The sequence below is a fragment of the Meriones unguiculatus genome, chromosome 9 (genome assembly GCF_030254825.1).
Source record: "Meriones unguiculatus strain TT.TT164.6M chromosome 9, Bangor_MerUng_6.1, whole genome shotgun sequence".
In the NCBI taxonomy this organism is placed as follows: Eukaryota; Metazoa; Chordata; class Mammalia; order Rodentia; family Muridae; genus Meriones; species Meriones unguiculatus.
The window spans coordinates 37,920,978-37,935,823 of NC_083357.1; the positions used below are offsets into that span (position 1 = coordinate 37,920,978).

The 14,846-nt window shown below is 42.8% G+C and overlaps 1 protein-coding gene across 3 annotated transcripts; it reads right to left on the reverse strand.

The window, feature by feature from the left end:
- Positions 1–1,680: 1,680 nt before the first annotated feature.
- Dnaja1 (DnaJ heat shock protein family (Hsp40) member A1) lies at positions 1,681–13,048 on the reverse strand. Of its 3 annotated transcripts, none has more exons than XM_021664596.2 (9): positions 12,909–13,048; positions 11,733–11,874; positions 11,443–11,620; positions 9,128–9,232; positions 7,414–7,641; positions 4,698–4,812; positions 3,658–3,773; positions 3,315–3,415; positions 1,681–2,787 (listed from the first exon to the last, which is right to left on the reverse strand). In XM_021664596.2, the coding sequence occupies exons 2-9, from the start codon at positions 11,862–11,864 to the stop codon at positions 2,569–2,571; spliced, it is 1,194 nt and encodes a 397-aa protein (XP_021520271.1). In that variant the 5' UTR covers positions 11,865–11,874; positions 12,909–13,048; the 3' UTR covers positions 1,681–2,568. The 3 variants fall into 3 exon arrangements, with proteins under 3 accessions (XP_021520271.1, XP_060247022.1, XP_060247021.1); XM_060391039.1 differs by lacking the exon at positions 12,909–13,048 and adding an exon at positions 12,543–12,619; XM_060391038.1 differs by lacking the exon at positions 12,909–13,048 and adding an exon at positions 12,424–12,561.
- Between the last annotated feature and the right edge of the window lie 1,798 nt (positions 13,049–14,846).

The window sequence follows — 14,846 nt, forward strand, 5'->3', positions numbered from 1 at the left end:
TGCTAATTTTTGAGTCTTGCAGTTTTCAGGTTCAAGTTGACTCAGAATTTATGTATTTTCTGTTAAACATTGACTTCATGTGACTGATCATAAAGCAGCTAGATTCCAGTCTGCTTTCATGATTTACCAGTCCAGTAGCTTGTTTGAAAGACATTTTTAGGTTCGACCTCAGACCTACACAAACTACTACACTGAGACCAATTAGCAAGCATGTTCATATACAGCATTTTGTCATCTTTTAGGTAGGTGATTTCATTTTTACTCTTCCCAAAGGTCCCATCTTAAATGTTAAAGGTACAGTAACAGCATTTCTGTTCTATACAGCATGTTAACATCCTATATTTGAAAAGCTTAAACTACAGTATGTTCAAAGTGACATGGCTTCCTGGTTTGAGTTTAAAACGCACAACAGCCAGCCAAATGTTGTGGTGCATGTCTTTGATTCCAGCATTTGGGAAGTAGATCTGAGCTAGAAATCAGCCTGGTACATTTTACAACAGCCTAATGAGGTTCCATCTTGAAAGAAAAAGCCCTTAGGGTTACTGGATTTATGCTTTTACCAGCTCAGACTCGTCCCCTACCTGCCTAGCCCAACAGTTTTGAGTGCTGAATATGTAACCAAGCTACTATTTTCCCCAACCACAGTGGATATCTGAAATTGGAACACCATCAGCAGTGATCATGACTTGACAGCAGACTGGCTTTGAACCCAATACAAATCCCATGCATTATCCCACCTTAAATGCTGGGATTACAGGCATGTACCACCATGATGATGGCTGGCTGTCCCAGGTGACTTGTAGTTCTCCCCCCACATTGGTAGTCTTCAACCTCAGCTACACAATCACCTTCATTTTCAGGCTACTGAACACAAACTAGCTGAAGGCAAATCCCCAACAGGATGAGACCTGGTGTTTCTAGTCAAGGAGCTGGGCTGGTTAAGAGCACTAGCTGCTCTGAGGACCCAGGTTTCCAGTACCCACATGGCAGTTTACTATAGTCCAGGGGATCTGACACCTTCATATGAAAGCACTTGGAAGTGTCCTAGGCATTCCCATTCACAGCCAAAATGACTAATCGGTGACATACTGAAAGCCTGGAACCCTTTTCTTTGGAAAGTTTTAGGTTTGTCTGCATGAATGCCTATGCATGTCTCTGCCTAATGACTGGAGTGAGTTTCTGATGCCCTGGAGAGGAGTTTGAGTACATGTGAACTGCTCATGTGGGTGCTTGGAACTGAACCTGCGTCCTCAAAAACACAGTACTAATTAAGCATTGAGCTGTCTCTCGAGCTCTGATCTTTTTCCAAACCAGTGTTTCTCCGTAGCCCTGTTGTTCACTCTGGAGGCCAGGCTGGCCTCAAATTTAGATTCTCCTGCTCTGCCTCTTAAGTGCCGGCATCAAATGTATGTGCGTCCATGCCCGGCCTTCTGGTGTTTAACTCAAATGTTCTTGTGAAGGAAACTTCAGTCTTTCAAGCTGAAAATGTTTTTAAATTTGTGATTACAGACTGTGCTGACTGGTCAGAAATTCACATATTCTCACCAAAAGAAGGTTGAAGTTCCCTTTTCTGACCTACCCATATATTCTACTACTTGAACATTTTGGGAACAAAGTAACAAGTTTCATCATCTTCATAATGCTCTGATGAATTGAGAAAGAAAGGCCTGCAGTGACACATTGTAAACACTTGCAATCAGTATATTAGGAGACAGTCATACATTTCAATAACTGCTTAAATTCTGATATTCAGATTTAAGCATGTGAACATGTGACTTTAAAACATACAACAAAGCTATCAGTTTGCTGTACTACCAACATTAAATTGCAGTTACGTTGGAACCTAAGCAAGCCTGTAGCAGACCTAAGGAATGCCTTTCCTAGACTATATACATGCAAATCACTTTTCCACATACAAATCTTGTCACTTTAATCTGTAAATTGGGCTTTGGAAGTCACTACCCAAGGGTTTGAGAAGGGGGAAAAAGATGACCATGTTTTCTGTGTGTAGTTTTAAAGATGGCACAGCAGAAGGGAACGCAATCTAAAAGAGCAAGCCCTTATGATAAATGTTATCATTTCTATCACACATAACAGAGAAATTATATATTAAACCACCTTCTAGGATTGGCTGATGCAATACAATGCAGACAATTAATTCACTTCATACAACTAGACAGACCCAACATGTCACTATAATAGTTTTCTTTTTCTGATTACCAGTTAAATACAGAATTTTAATTTCATAGCTTAACATACAACACATAACTAGCATGTCAGTCTAATGTACACAGCTATTATCAGTTACACAAGATATGGCCTAACATATGCTAGGGAACTTTTAAAGTAATTTTTACAAGTATTAAACTTTCATCTTGCACATTGAAGTCATTATACATACAGGGCAAAGTCAGAGCTTTTATATTTGTTTATTCTTCATTTAACTTTTAAAACACTACTATAGTTGAATATTAAAACAAAAACAATAGCCAAGTAGTGAGCGTATTACAATTACAGTCCTTCCCACATTCACTACTGCATATAGAATGTCAGAGAGTGACTGGCACACTAAGAGGTCTGACACTGAACGCCACCTCTGGGGTGATGTTCATCGTCCTCATATGCTTCTCCATTATAATGACGCCGTCTTTCCTGATTTGGATCAAAGTCCACCAGTTCTACCTGATCCATTTCATCAGTCTCTTCTACTTCCTTCCTTTCAGGAAGGAGTTTTTCCAGCAAAGAGAGTTTATCAGGAGAGAGAAAGCCGTTTTCAGGGAAGTTTACCTGCAGAAAAATAAAAAATGCAGTTAAATTTGATTCTAACATCAGAACTCTTAGGTACACTAGAATTATTTTCCCGAGAAAAACATTTCTTTAGATGTACCCTTGCAACTCTTAGAACCACCTTAAATGTAAGCAAAGATGACATTTTTTTGTTTGTTTGAGACAGGGTTTTTTCTTTGTGGCCCTAGCTGTCCTGGAACTTGCTCAGTGACCAGACTGGCCTCAAACTCAGAGATCTGCCTCCTGAGTGCCTGGATTAAATGTGTGTCGCTGTGAACCAACTCAAGTGCTAGACCAGAGGCACATAACACCTAGGCCAGGTACTAACAGAAATTAACTGTCACAGTACCACTTGTGACCATAGTTTAAGAGTAGGATCACAAATAGCCCTTTCTGATCCTAATCCTGACCCAGGGGGGAAAAAAGTCATCTGGTGTTCCAATTCCTGGATAAAGGTAATAAATACAGTTGCTTGGTCTGTATTAGATTTTTAATAAGCTCAAATGTCCCTAAGTTTTAGAGCTTACCTTAAACTCAATGATTAGACGTCCTTTTTCATATGGCCGACGGTATATTGGCATACCTTCATTTAGCACACATTTTATATCTCCATGCTTGACAATCTGACCTAAAGACATTGAAGCCAAATTCTTCCTTAGGTATGATGAAAGAAAAAAACTAAAAAAACCTCTAAGCCTAACCTCTAAGTCTAACAACCCTGTTGCCCTCATTTATGGCTACTCCAATATAACCAGCATTCATCCAAATCTCAGCCCTAGGAAAGACATATACCTACTACTTATTACTTCTTAGTTATCAGGAGACAAGGAGAATGCCAACTAGGGAAACAGGCTCATCTAGTTACCATACCTGGATGAGAGGTGATGACTATGGTTCGGTTGTCAAGAGTGGATATTGGCTTTTGGAAGCCACACAATGCTTCAACCAGCTGTATATCCATACACATGAAAAGGTCTTCTCCTCGTCTACAGCAATACAAGGCACAGTTACATCTTTCCAATCACAAAATGACTACACACACAACAGTGGGCACTTTTCTTTCACCATTCTGAAAACCAAGCAACTGAATGCTCAGATTAGCAAATTTATTTTGGAACCTTCTAGCTGTTTGCTGTACAAGTCTTCACAATCTTACTACACAGCCAGCACAGTGGTATAGGCCTATACTTGGGAGGTAGAAGGTAAAGGCAGAAAAGATCAAGACCTGCCTTGGTCTTAAAACAGTGTTCTTTCACACATTCTCAACAATGTATTCTTCCCAAATTGTAATTTTAAATCTGGTTTAAGAGGGGGGAAAAAATAAACCAAACCAAACACACATCGGGCAAAAGAAAGCCAAACACATTTGGAACATAGGAATCAGTGTAAATCAAAACAGATTTGGGCTGGATCTTCAATTACTTAGGCCAATTTTGACTGTTTAAGGAAGGGACAGTGAAGATTTTTTGATACTTATTTTCCAATACAAAACACCTTTGAAATATCCTTTCTTAAACATACTCAGAACCTACCTTCAAAGTTGAGTTTGGAAATATATACTCATCAGTGCCAAATTTTAGTTTCTTAAGACAGTTTGAATCAAGAACGGGGATCTGGCAAAAGGTATTACCTTCAACCAACTACTCAAAGATAGCAGGGAAGCAAAGTTCTCTATGGCTACCCCTGCCTGCTATCCATTTATGCTCAGAGAAAATCCAGTCAACAATTTACTTGTAAGACAAAAAGCTAAAATCTTGATTCTACTTACAGCCATTTACAACTGAAACAGCTAATAAGCTTTTACAGAACACAGTGCAGTCAGTTAATATATACCTGTGTTCTAAGAGTGAAGAAACACTCACTTAAGCTAGAATTCAACCATATATGCAAGTCTGTGATTAAGGCTTTACCGGGTAAAAACAGCATGGTCCTTCTGGTCTAACACAATGATAATGTCTCCTGGTTCCAGTCCCGGTTCTTGGTCTCCTTCACCATGGAATGTTATCTTCTGACCATCTTTCATGCCTAAACAGATCAATTTTGTATTTTACTGATACCAGATCAGATACTAAGGTCAGGATAAAAGCTACTAGAACACAGATATACAGCACATGCAGAGAGGCTTGGGTTCAACCCTCAGTGCAATTCCTGCAAGATGTCCTTCTGACCTCTACATACATATCTTCCATCATGTCCATATCTTTGTGGATAACAAATACCACAGAAATGGGGGGAAATATTTAATGGAGTCCAGTTTGGCACTGAAGCAAGCTATCACACAGTAGATAACAAAACTCTACAAAGAGTCAGGCTTCTAGTCTCAGAAATGCTACCTACTTTGCTACATATCAACCTCAACTTTAAGCCTCAACTTTCCCGAGACTTATTCCACTCAAGAAGCTGAGGATTTAAAATACCCATGCTGGAACTAAATTGTAAAGTGGCAAACACTATAACCACTAACTGTTAGCATCAGTGTCAACTGACTTTTCTGTTATATCAACAGTATTTCTAGTAAGAACAGTAGGCTTATTTAAATATCCACAAGTATTCTTCCCTTGAAGCCTCTCATTCTGCTCAAAACTAAATTAAAAATTTACAACCTTGGGGCTGGAGAGATGACTCAGTGGTTAAGAGCACTGTTGCTCTTCCAAATGGACCCAGGTTCAAATCCCAGCACCCACATGGCAGCTTATAACTGTCTGTAACTCCAGTTCCTGGTGATTTGACAACCTCACACCAATGCACATAAAATTAAATAATTTTTAAAAACATTCACAACCTTGTGCAATAGGCAGTTCGGTAGCATATATTAAAATATATATTAAAGTGCTGGGTTTGGTTTCTACTAGCCTGGAAAAAAGAAAAGAGAAGGAAGGAGAGAAGAGAGAATAGGAGAGAGGAGAGGAGAAAAAGGAAAGGGAGGAAGGAAGGAAAGAAGGGAGGGAGGAAGAAAATCTGTCAGCAGGGCAGTGGTAGCTGCAGGCCTTTAGCCTTTAATCACAGCACTCACTCAGGAGGCAAAGGTACAATATCTCTAGTTCAAGGCCAGCCTGGTCTACAGATCAAGTTCCATACAGCCAGCTTTGAAAACCCAATGTCCCACCCCTAACAAATAGAACGTTTACTATTAGATACTATCTTAGCCCATGTGGCCCATATAGAAAATACTGAATACTTTCCAATACAGAAAATGTTTTTTAAAGGTATGTATTTACCTTATTTATAAAGATTTAACTTTTTGGTGTGTTATAACCATGCATACGTGTTCATGGAGGCCAGATGTTCTTCTGTGTCACTGACCCTGGTACCTTATCCACAAGCCCCAGTGTTGCTGTCTGCACCCCCAGACCTCCAGGGCAGGTATGTATACAGACTAGGATATGGCCACACCTAACATTATTTGCTCCTTTCGTGCTAATAATTTGAACATGCTTGTACAATAGGTGTTATCCACTGAGACCAGGGCCCAAGTTTAGGGGACAGGCTTATGATCCCAGCACTAGGGAGGCGGAAGCAGCATGGGCTAGATACTAAAACCCTGCTGAAAAATGTTAAAAACTTAAAAGACAAAGAGCCACCCACCTCCCTTTTGTTTTTCTGAGACAGGGTTTCTCTGTGTAGCCCGGGCTGTCCTGGACTCGCTTTGTAGATGACACTGGCTTCAAATTCACAAAGAACCACCTGACTGCCTCCCAAGTGCTGGGATTACTTTTGCCTGAAGTATGGTGAACACTTTAATCTTAACTCCATATCCATCTGAAATCCCAACATTTAGGTGGGGGCAGGCAAGAGGACCAGAAGTTCATGGCCACTCTCAGTTGCAGAGTCCCACTTTATCTCAAAATAAACAAGTTATCTAGTCAAACAGGATAAGGTTTGAGGCCATCCTTGGTTACACACAGAAAAATCTCCATCTCAGAGAAAAAGAAAACTTAAGGGGGGAGACGGACTGATATTCATACATATTCTTTAAAACTGTGTTATACTAGGTATGGTTATACAGACCTGTAATCCCTGATAGCAGTCTAAGTTCTCATGAACTTATTCTTCAGGTAACCTACATCCTTTTATTTTGGATGAAATGTTCTTTAGTTATTGCCACCTAGTCAAAAAGACAACTCTTACACATAAGATGCTTAGGATCATTCATATAACCTAAAGATAGTTTTAAAAAGTAACTATATTATAAAGTAAGGCGTGGTAGTACACACCTGTAATCCCATCACTCAGGGAGGCAGAGGCAGGGGGATCTCTGTGAGTTCAAGGCAAGCCTGGTATACAGCTAGGACAGCCAAGGCTACACAGAGAAACAAAAATATTTTATAAGTGAGAGAGGGGGCTCATAAGGCCGCACCCATTTGGAAGAATTACTGGCAGGCTGTTTTACTGTTTACTGGAGGAGAGTCCTCTTCAATTGTGTAGCCACTGTTAAAATTGCCTATGTTCCAGTAAATAATCCCCATTCATGCTTATGCAAGCAATCCTAAACTCAGTATATCAAAAACAATTCTTAAGAATTTGAGGGTGAAAAAAAACATCAAATCCCTGAAATTATTATACACTATGAATGAAACTGTCAGAATAAAAAACATGATTCAGACTACAGAGTGGATCAGAACTCACCTTTATCAATATGAACTTCTAAAATCTTCTTCTCTCGAACTATCTTTCTTCCATTGCAGCTTTTACATCTATCCTTAGGGCTTATGCGTTCTCCATGACCCTGGCACTCCATGCACACTGACTGAATTTGCTGAACCATTCCTGGTCCAATCTGATGAATCCTTATTTGCATGCCAGTTCCCCGGCAGTTGGGACAGCACTCCACTGCTCCTTTCTTACCACCTCGGCCTAAACAGTTTTAAAAGAAACTTACATATTATCTTAGCAGTAGGTAAGTCTAACTCCTTAGTATTTCCAAGACCCTATGGACAATAGTCCTAAAATGTACAATTCACTCTAAAGGCAGCCATTTCAAAATCATAAAGTTTTTTTAATATTCTTTTCTTTGGAAGTCTGAAAGGGAGTAAAAAGCAAGGTAGGCAAGTTGCCAACAGGAGGGTAAAAAGTCTTGCCTTTTGAGTTACGATTTAATACAAGACACACAGTCAGTAAGCAGGTGTATGTGATGGGGACTGGAGTAGAAGGTTTAAGAAATGCCTTTAAGAAATGAAAATACCCAAGAGTGCCAGAGCATGGGTTCTTAGGATTTTGGTGAAAGGAAGGGAAAGAGGGGGAGATATGGGAAAAGGAAGGCAGGACCTGGAGAGATGGCTTACTAAGAGTGCTGGATGCTCTTCCAGCCCTGGGTTTGATCCCAGCACAAGGTAGCTCACAACCCTCTTTATACCTCCAGTTCCATGGGGATCTGATACCGTCCTGGCCTCCACAGACACTGCATGCAGAACAGAGATACACACAGGCAAGCACAACACCCATGGGGTGGGGGACAAGTAGGAGGTGGAGTGATACACCTTTCTAGTTACAGCTCAGTGTAGGCAAGCTGGAACAGCAGAGATGTCTGCAAGCAGCTTCAGAATTCCACCTTCTTAAGAACACTTTAAGGGTGCAGTGAGCCAAGCAGTAATTCCAAGACTGCCTGCACCAAAGTCTTACATTATGTGTTACCAGAGCACATTTTTTTTTTCACCTTGAGACAAGGTTTTGCTGGTCTCAAAGGAGAGCTATCATGGACAACCATGTCTTTGTTAGTTACGAGGCCAGTCTGGGCTGCACAGTGAGAAAGGTCTCAAAATCAAAACAAACAAACAAAAAACAACAAAAACAAAAAAACAAAACCTAAGCAATCAAGTAATTTTCAAAAAATGCTAATTTGGGGCCACTGAGATGGATCAGAGGGAAACGACACCAAGTCTGTCTGACCAACCCCAGTCTGATCTTTTCATAGCTTCATGGTTGAAAGAGAAAATGGATTACTACAAGTTGTCTTCTGACCCTCCCACACAAACAACACATCATGCGTATGTGTGTGCAAAGTATAAAAAAGAGGTGCTGCTTAGGATCTGTACAAGATAGATCAACGTCCTGTCATAAAGGAGTGAGCTGATGACATTTTATTCCAGCCACTGATTAGGGTGCCTTTCCTTCTGTAAACAATGACCCCCCCCAAATGCCCGCACGTACATACACGTGAAAACACAAAACAATCATTATGCAGTTTCATCTGCTTTTAGTGCAACATTTCAGTTTCACCTACCCAGAAAGTTAGGGACTGGGACCTGGTATAACCTCAGTACTCAGGAGTTTGAGGCAGAGAGATGCAAGTCCAAGGCCATATATCAGAAACCATTAACCACCACCCAGTAAGAACCCTTACCTTCACATTTGTCACAAATCACATTCTTCTGCAGAGCCAGTTTTCTTGTTGCACCATTATACAAGTCTTCTAAGGTCACTGAGAGCTGATGTACAACATTTTTACCTGGAACAAAACCTGCTCATTAAACCCACATGTACTTTGTTGAAGGCACTATAAAAATGGCAAAGGATAACAGAAACCAGCCTCATGCTGTATATCTTTTTGAGCTACACTCATATACAACATTCATCCAATCACTTGATTCTCAAACTGATCTAATCGTAGATGATAGATGAGAAAAATTATGACAGAGGTTCATCTGCCTAAGGACACAGAAGAGGCCCTCTCAATTAAAACACTACTTTTAAAAGCCACTCAATGTCCAGGCACAATTATTTCACAATGATGCAAAGCATGCATCCCTTTGAAGGTTTCATTTATTAGCCAACATGGTCAGTTACATCATCCAAACATTCTTTAGCACAGTAAATTCTTTCTTATCAAGATTGGCTGGAGAAGCCAATTGGAAAAGCAATTCCTACTTCTGTTCCAAACCCCCCATCCCAAAACAGGTTTTCTCTGTGTAGCCTTGGCTGTCCTAAACTCAATTTGTAGACCTGGCACTTGCCTCGAACTCAAAAAGATCTGCCTGCCCCTGCCTCACAAAGTGCTGGGATTATAGGCATACACCACCAAGCCCAACTCTGTTTCAGTAGTTCTTACTGCTAGGCTTGCACTGGCTGTCTCAAATGATAAATTTTCTCAGGCCTTTTGTAATAGCATTTCCAACAGAACTTTCTGTAATGACGGACACACTGTAACCACTAGTCACAACTATTGGGCATAATTTTAAGTCGTGGTGGCTACTACAGCTGGTCATATCTGGCGAGTGACTACAAAAGAATGCCACATATAATTTACCTACAACAGGAAGTAGGTGGTTGAGATCACGTAAGGACAACAAGGTTACAGAAATGAAACCACCGACTGATGGTTAATAAGTTCCTAGCTAGTGATCCTTCCACTAGGACTTTATCCACCACCATCAGCACAGCCTGATGACTGAATAGTTTCAATCCTTTCTGAGTATCATACCTAAAGGTGTTTAAGTGTCATTATATCCTGCACCTAGCTAAACTTCGGGTTATTATCATAAAGAGAACAGCAAGTAGATTCTCATAAGCTGAAAAGTTATCCCTTTCTCAACTTTACACAGAGAAAGGAAATATAGAGCTTCTGGAAACTGACCAAAGTACATTTCCAAAGCAGCAGCAGTAACAAAAACCACTCAAACTCCACTAAGCCAAAAAGGTTAGTACCTTTTCTGTAGCTCTACCATCCCCTTATGGTAAGGGCTGGAGTAAATTGACTGGGATTACAGGTTTTTGTTTAAGACAGGGTTTCTTCGTGTAGCCTTGTCTGTCCTGGACCATGCTGGCCTCAAACTCACAGCAATCCACCTTCTTCTGCCTCCCTGAGCAGTGGGATTACAGGTTTTTATTTTTTTGTGTGTGTGTATATACATGTTTATATGACAGCCCAGAGGACAGAGGTGGTCAGAGCTCCTGGACACTCCAAGTTACAGGCAGTAGTGAGGCACTGTGGGGTGTGGGAAAATGAAATCTGGATCTTCTGCTAAGACCAAGTGTTCTTAATCACTGAGCCACTTCTCAAGCCCATGCTAAGTTCTTATAAAAACACAGTAAACAATTTCTCAAATCTTCCTAAACCTTTAAAAGGGCACAGTGAAATTTAATGGCCTGCCCACTTGTTCTAGAACTGTGCCTTCCCATCAGTTTGCATAAACTATACTGAGAACAAAGTACTATTCTGACTTCCAAGAATATCTTCCCATGATGCCTGCCTACTATCTAGCCCCATGGACAATTTTTGTTAAAACATTAAACGCATATACGTTGAGCTAGTAAAGCTGAAGCAAGGTTAACAGGCAGCAGATCACCTGGAGGCAAAGAGCTGCTTTCAGTCTTTGCTTGGTAAGGTTTAGTCTTCTCAACTCAACTCATTTTTAACAGAAAAAGGCCACTCCACATCAAAGGGGATATGACCCCAAGATGTGTAAGGGCTTAGAAACCCAAGCTGTTAGACTCTGTTATCTTACTGTTTGGGAATCTGTGGCACTGGATATACCCAATAGATTGGCTTGGCTATTTTTTGATTACATAAAATCTCAATTACAAATGATACCAGGAAGCAGAGGCAGTTCATGGACAGAGTGTAACATAACATATAAACAAGCATTTAATCAAAGTAAATTCTCAAAACTCTTTCAGCAGCAATTTTATTTTGCTCCAGGTAAGCTGGATTTTTCTTACCTCTCCTTTCTCTCTGCATCCTTCCTCCTCCTCCGAAGAACATATCAAAGATATCCATGGGCGAGCCAAAACCACCACCTGCTCCGCCCTCTTTAATCGCCTGCTCTCCTCCTTTATCATATAACTCCCTCTTTTTGGAATCAGCAAGAACTTCATAAGCTTGAGAAATCTGTTTAAACTGTTTCAGAAAAGAAAACCCCATTAGAAGTAACAGTCACAAGGCACAGCTACCATATTAGGACCTTGGTTTACACATGGCAACACTGTTTAACTGTTTGAGAATGACTTGCCTTTTCTCCTTCATTTGGATTCTTATCAGGGTGGTACTTCAAAGCCAATTTTCTATATGCCTTTTTCAATTCTTCCTGGGTAGCATTGGGTTTGACCCCCAAAACATCATAATAAGTGGTTTCTTTCACCATGTTTTACAGCCTGAAATCAGAAAACGGGAGTTTTAAGCCAACTTTTAACTTTTAGTGCAAAAAAATCCACCTGCCTCTGCTCTGCCTCCTGAGCGCTGGGATTAAAGCTGTGCACCATGACTGGCTCTTAACGGGTAGTTTAACAAACTAACAAAACTAAAGCAATCTCTTCTTTGCTGCCTCTCATACTACCGAACAGAGCCGTCCCTAAACTTCTTAAACGCTAACCTGATCTGATTCAGCTGTAAATTCTAACAGACTAAATATAAATTTCAGGGAATGCGAAAGCCTAGCAGCTGGTTCCTACTCTACAGCACATGTATAACCTGGCTTCTTCCGGTTTCCTTTCCTCGGAGGTTGTGCTAGTTACCTAAAGCAGAAGCGATAGGTCCCTTCCACTGGTTAGAACATTACCAATGCCTTTGTACATCTGATAAAGGCCACACACTCGCCGGAAAGGGACACTGGACACCCGGGGATGGAGGAGTGGCTTAGGAGAGCAGCTTCGGGGAGCAGGTGCCCGGGCCCCGTCGCCATCCTGCTCCCGCTCGCAGCTTACCCACTCTCGCCCCTCTGGCCCACGAAGCTGACTCGCCCGTTTCCCCAGCACCGACCGTTAAGGTTTCCTTCCTTTCTCCCTCCCACCCTGATCGAAAAGGCGGAGGGGGAAGGCCGGACCTCAACAAAGAGAGGGAGGAGAGCCAGGAGAAGCGCAAGCCGCAGCCTCCGCCCGGCTCCTCCCGCAGCCCCTCACCCCTGCTTCGGTCCGCGCGTGCGCAGCGCTGCCCACCCGGCACGGACGACCGGGCGCGGGGGTGCGAACCGAGGAGCCGGAGGTGGAAGACGAGCTGGCTTGGGCCTCGGGCCGCCTCGTGGCGTGCGGGCCGGCGGCATTCCCGGAGGCCTCCCGCAGACCGAGCCTGGCTCGGGGGAGTCCGCAGTCCCTGCCCACGCGGGGCCAACCGCCTCCGGTTGCCGCTCCCCGGCTGTGTGGTGCCCAGGCCGCACTTCGCGGCCGAGGGGCGCCCTAGGGCCGAGACTTACCGGTGAGCGGGCCGGCGCCGGAGAGCAGAGACTGGAGCGTAGCACAGCGCAGCCGAGCCAGACACGGCTCCTCCGACACCCACCGAGCGTTCTGGAAAGTTCCGCCCGGCCCGCCCCAGCCGACTTCTTTTGTAGCCGAGTCCGGGCGCGTCACTCGCCGGAAGTCCCGCCCCTTGCCACTGCCACCACCCCTCGGTTACCCGGACGACGGCGCAGGGGCACTGGGGCGGGGAGTGGTTGCGCCCAAGGGCCTTGTGGGGGTGGGCTCAGGCCCAGGTTCCCGAGGCTGGTAGAATCTTCTGGATGCTTCTCCTCTTGCTGGGACCTGGAGTGTGGAAGTCGTGTGCTGGAGAGGTCCTGGCCTGGCCTTCCGAGGCAGCTCCGGGTTCCCAAGCCGGGGACGTTGCTGCAGGCGCTGTGCCGAAGGGGGGTCTCTGGGACCCCAACCCTGACCCAGTCCACAGTGTAGTTTTCCGCCGCTAACTGATCTCTGCGGGCTAGGAATGCTAAGCAAGGCGGATCTAGTCCCCAGACCGACCCTGCAGGCCACCCGCCCATCAGAGCTTTTTGGCCTAGCCCAGGCTTCCGTTCTTTCTGGCTCCAACCACTTGGGAGGAACGTTTAGAATGCCTCATGCAAACTGAGTGCCATGGACTTATTTTTGTTGTGTTTTAGTTAGTCTTCCACCCAGTTTGACTGCAGAGCAGCAGAAGAAACAAAAAACAGAAAAGAAAACTAATTTCTTTAGCAAATTGTTTTAATTTTCTGACCATTTTTATGTCTAGTCAGTGAATAAAAATCTGTAGTTGGAAAAGTGAATGTAGGCTTTCAGTGGAGTGTTTTTCTTTCTTTTTTTTTTTTTTTTTCTTTTTCTTCTCCCTCCCCCCCCCCCCCCCAGGTTTCTTTGTGTAGCCTTGCCTGTCCTGGAACTCTCTTTGTAGACCAGGCTGGCCTCAGATCCGCCTGCCTCTGCTTCCCGAGTGCTGGGATTAAAGGCATGCGCCAACGTGCTCATCTGGAATGTTTTTCTTATTCACTCACCCAATAGACATATCAAAGAAGCCGGAGGTGAAGATTGAGAAATTAGAGTACATATATTTTATAAAGATTTATTTTCAGTTGTGTGTGTGTAGGTGCCCAAGCCAGAGTCACGGATTTTTTTTTTTTAAAGATTTATTTATTTATTATGTATACAATGTGTGTTTGCATGTACACCTGCATGACAGAAGAGGGCATCAGATTTCATTATAGATGGTTGTGAGCCACCATGTGGTGCTGGGAATTGAACTCATGACCTCTGGAAGAACAGCCAGTGCTTTTAACCTCTGAGCCATCTTTCCAGCCCCCAGAGTCACGGATTTTACTGTTTCAGATAACTCTTACAGATAGAATCATACATTTTATTGTTTTGTTTGTTGTTTGGCTTTTTAAATCTTACTTTTTTTAATATTCACTGTATGTGTATAAATATTTTGTCTAGTATGTGTACGACATGTATGCCCATTGCCTGTGGAGCTCAGAATTGGGAGTAGGATCCCCTGTAAAGAAGTACAGGCAGGTGTGAGCCACCACATGGGTGCTAGGAACTAAGCCTGGGGCCTCTATTAGAACAATACGTGTTAAGCCATCTCTCTACCTTACCTTCCTTGGCTTTGTTTTTGAGACAGGGTCTTGTCACATACAGCCTAGACTGGCCTGGGTAGCATGCTAAAGCTGACCTCAAACTCTGAACTGCCCAGTTCTCAAGCAATGTGAAGAGTAATGTATTCTCTTAACCACAAAGCCTCTTGCTTAGACTTGTGTTGGAAGATGAACAAGTCAACAGATTACAAGAGAAGTCACAAAACATAGATAAGCACTTGCTAGAGAAGCAGTTGAGCGCATTTCTGAAGGGAGTCTGTACTGTGGCATGTGATGTTGGTTTCATTGTGTGCTTGG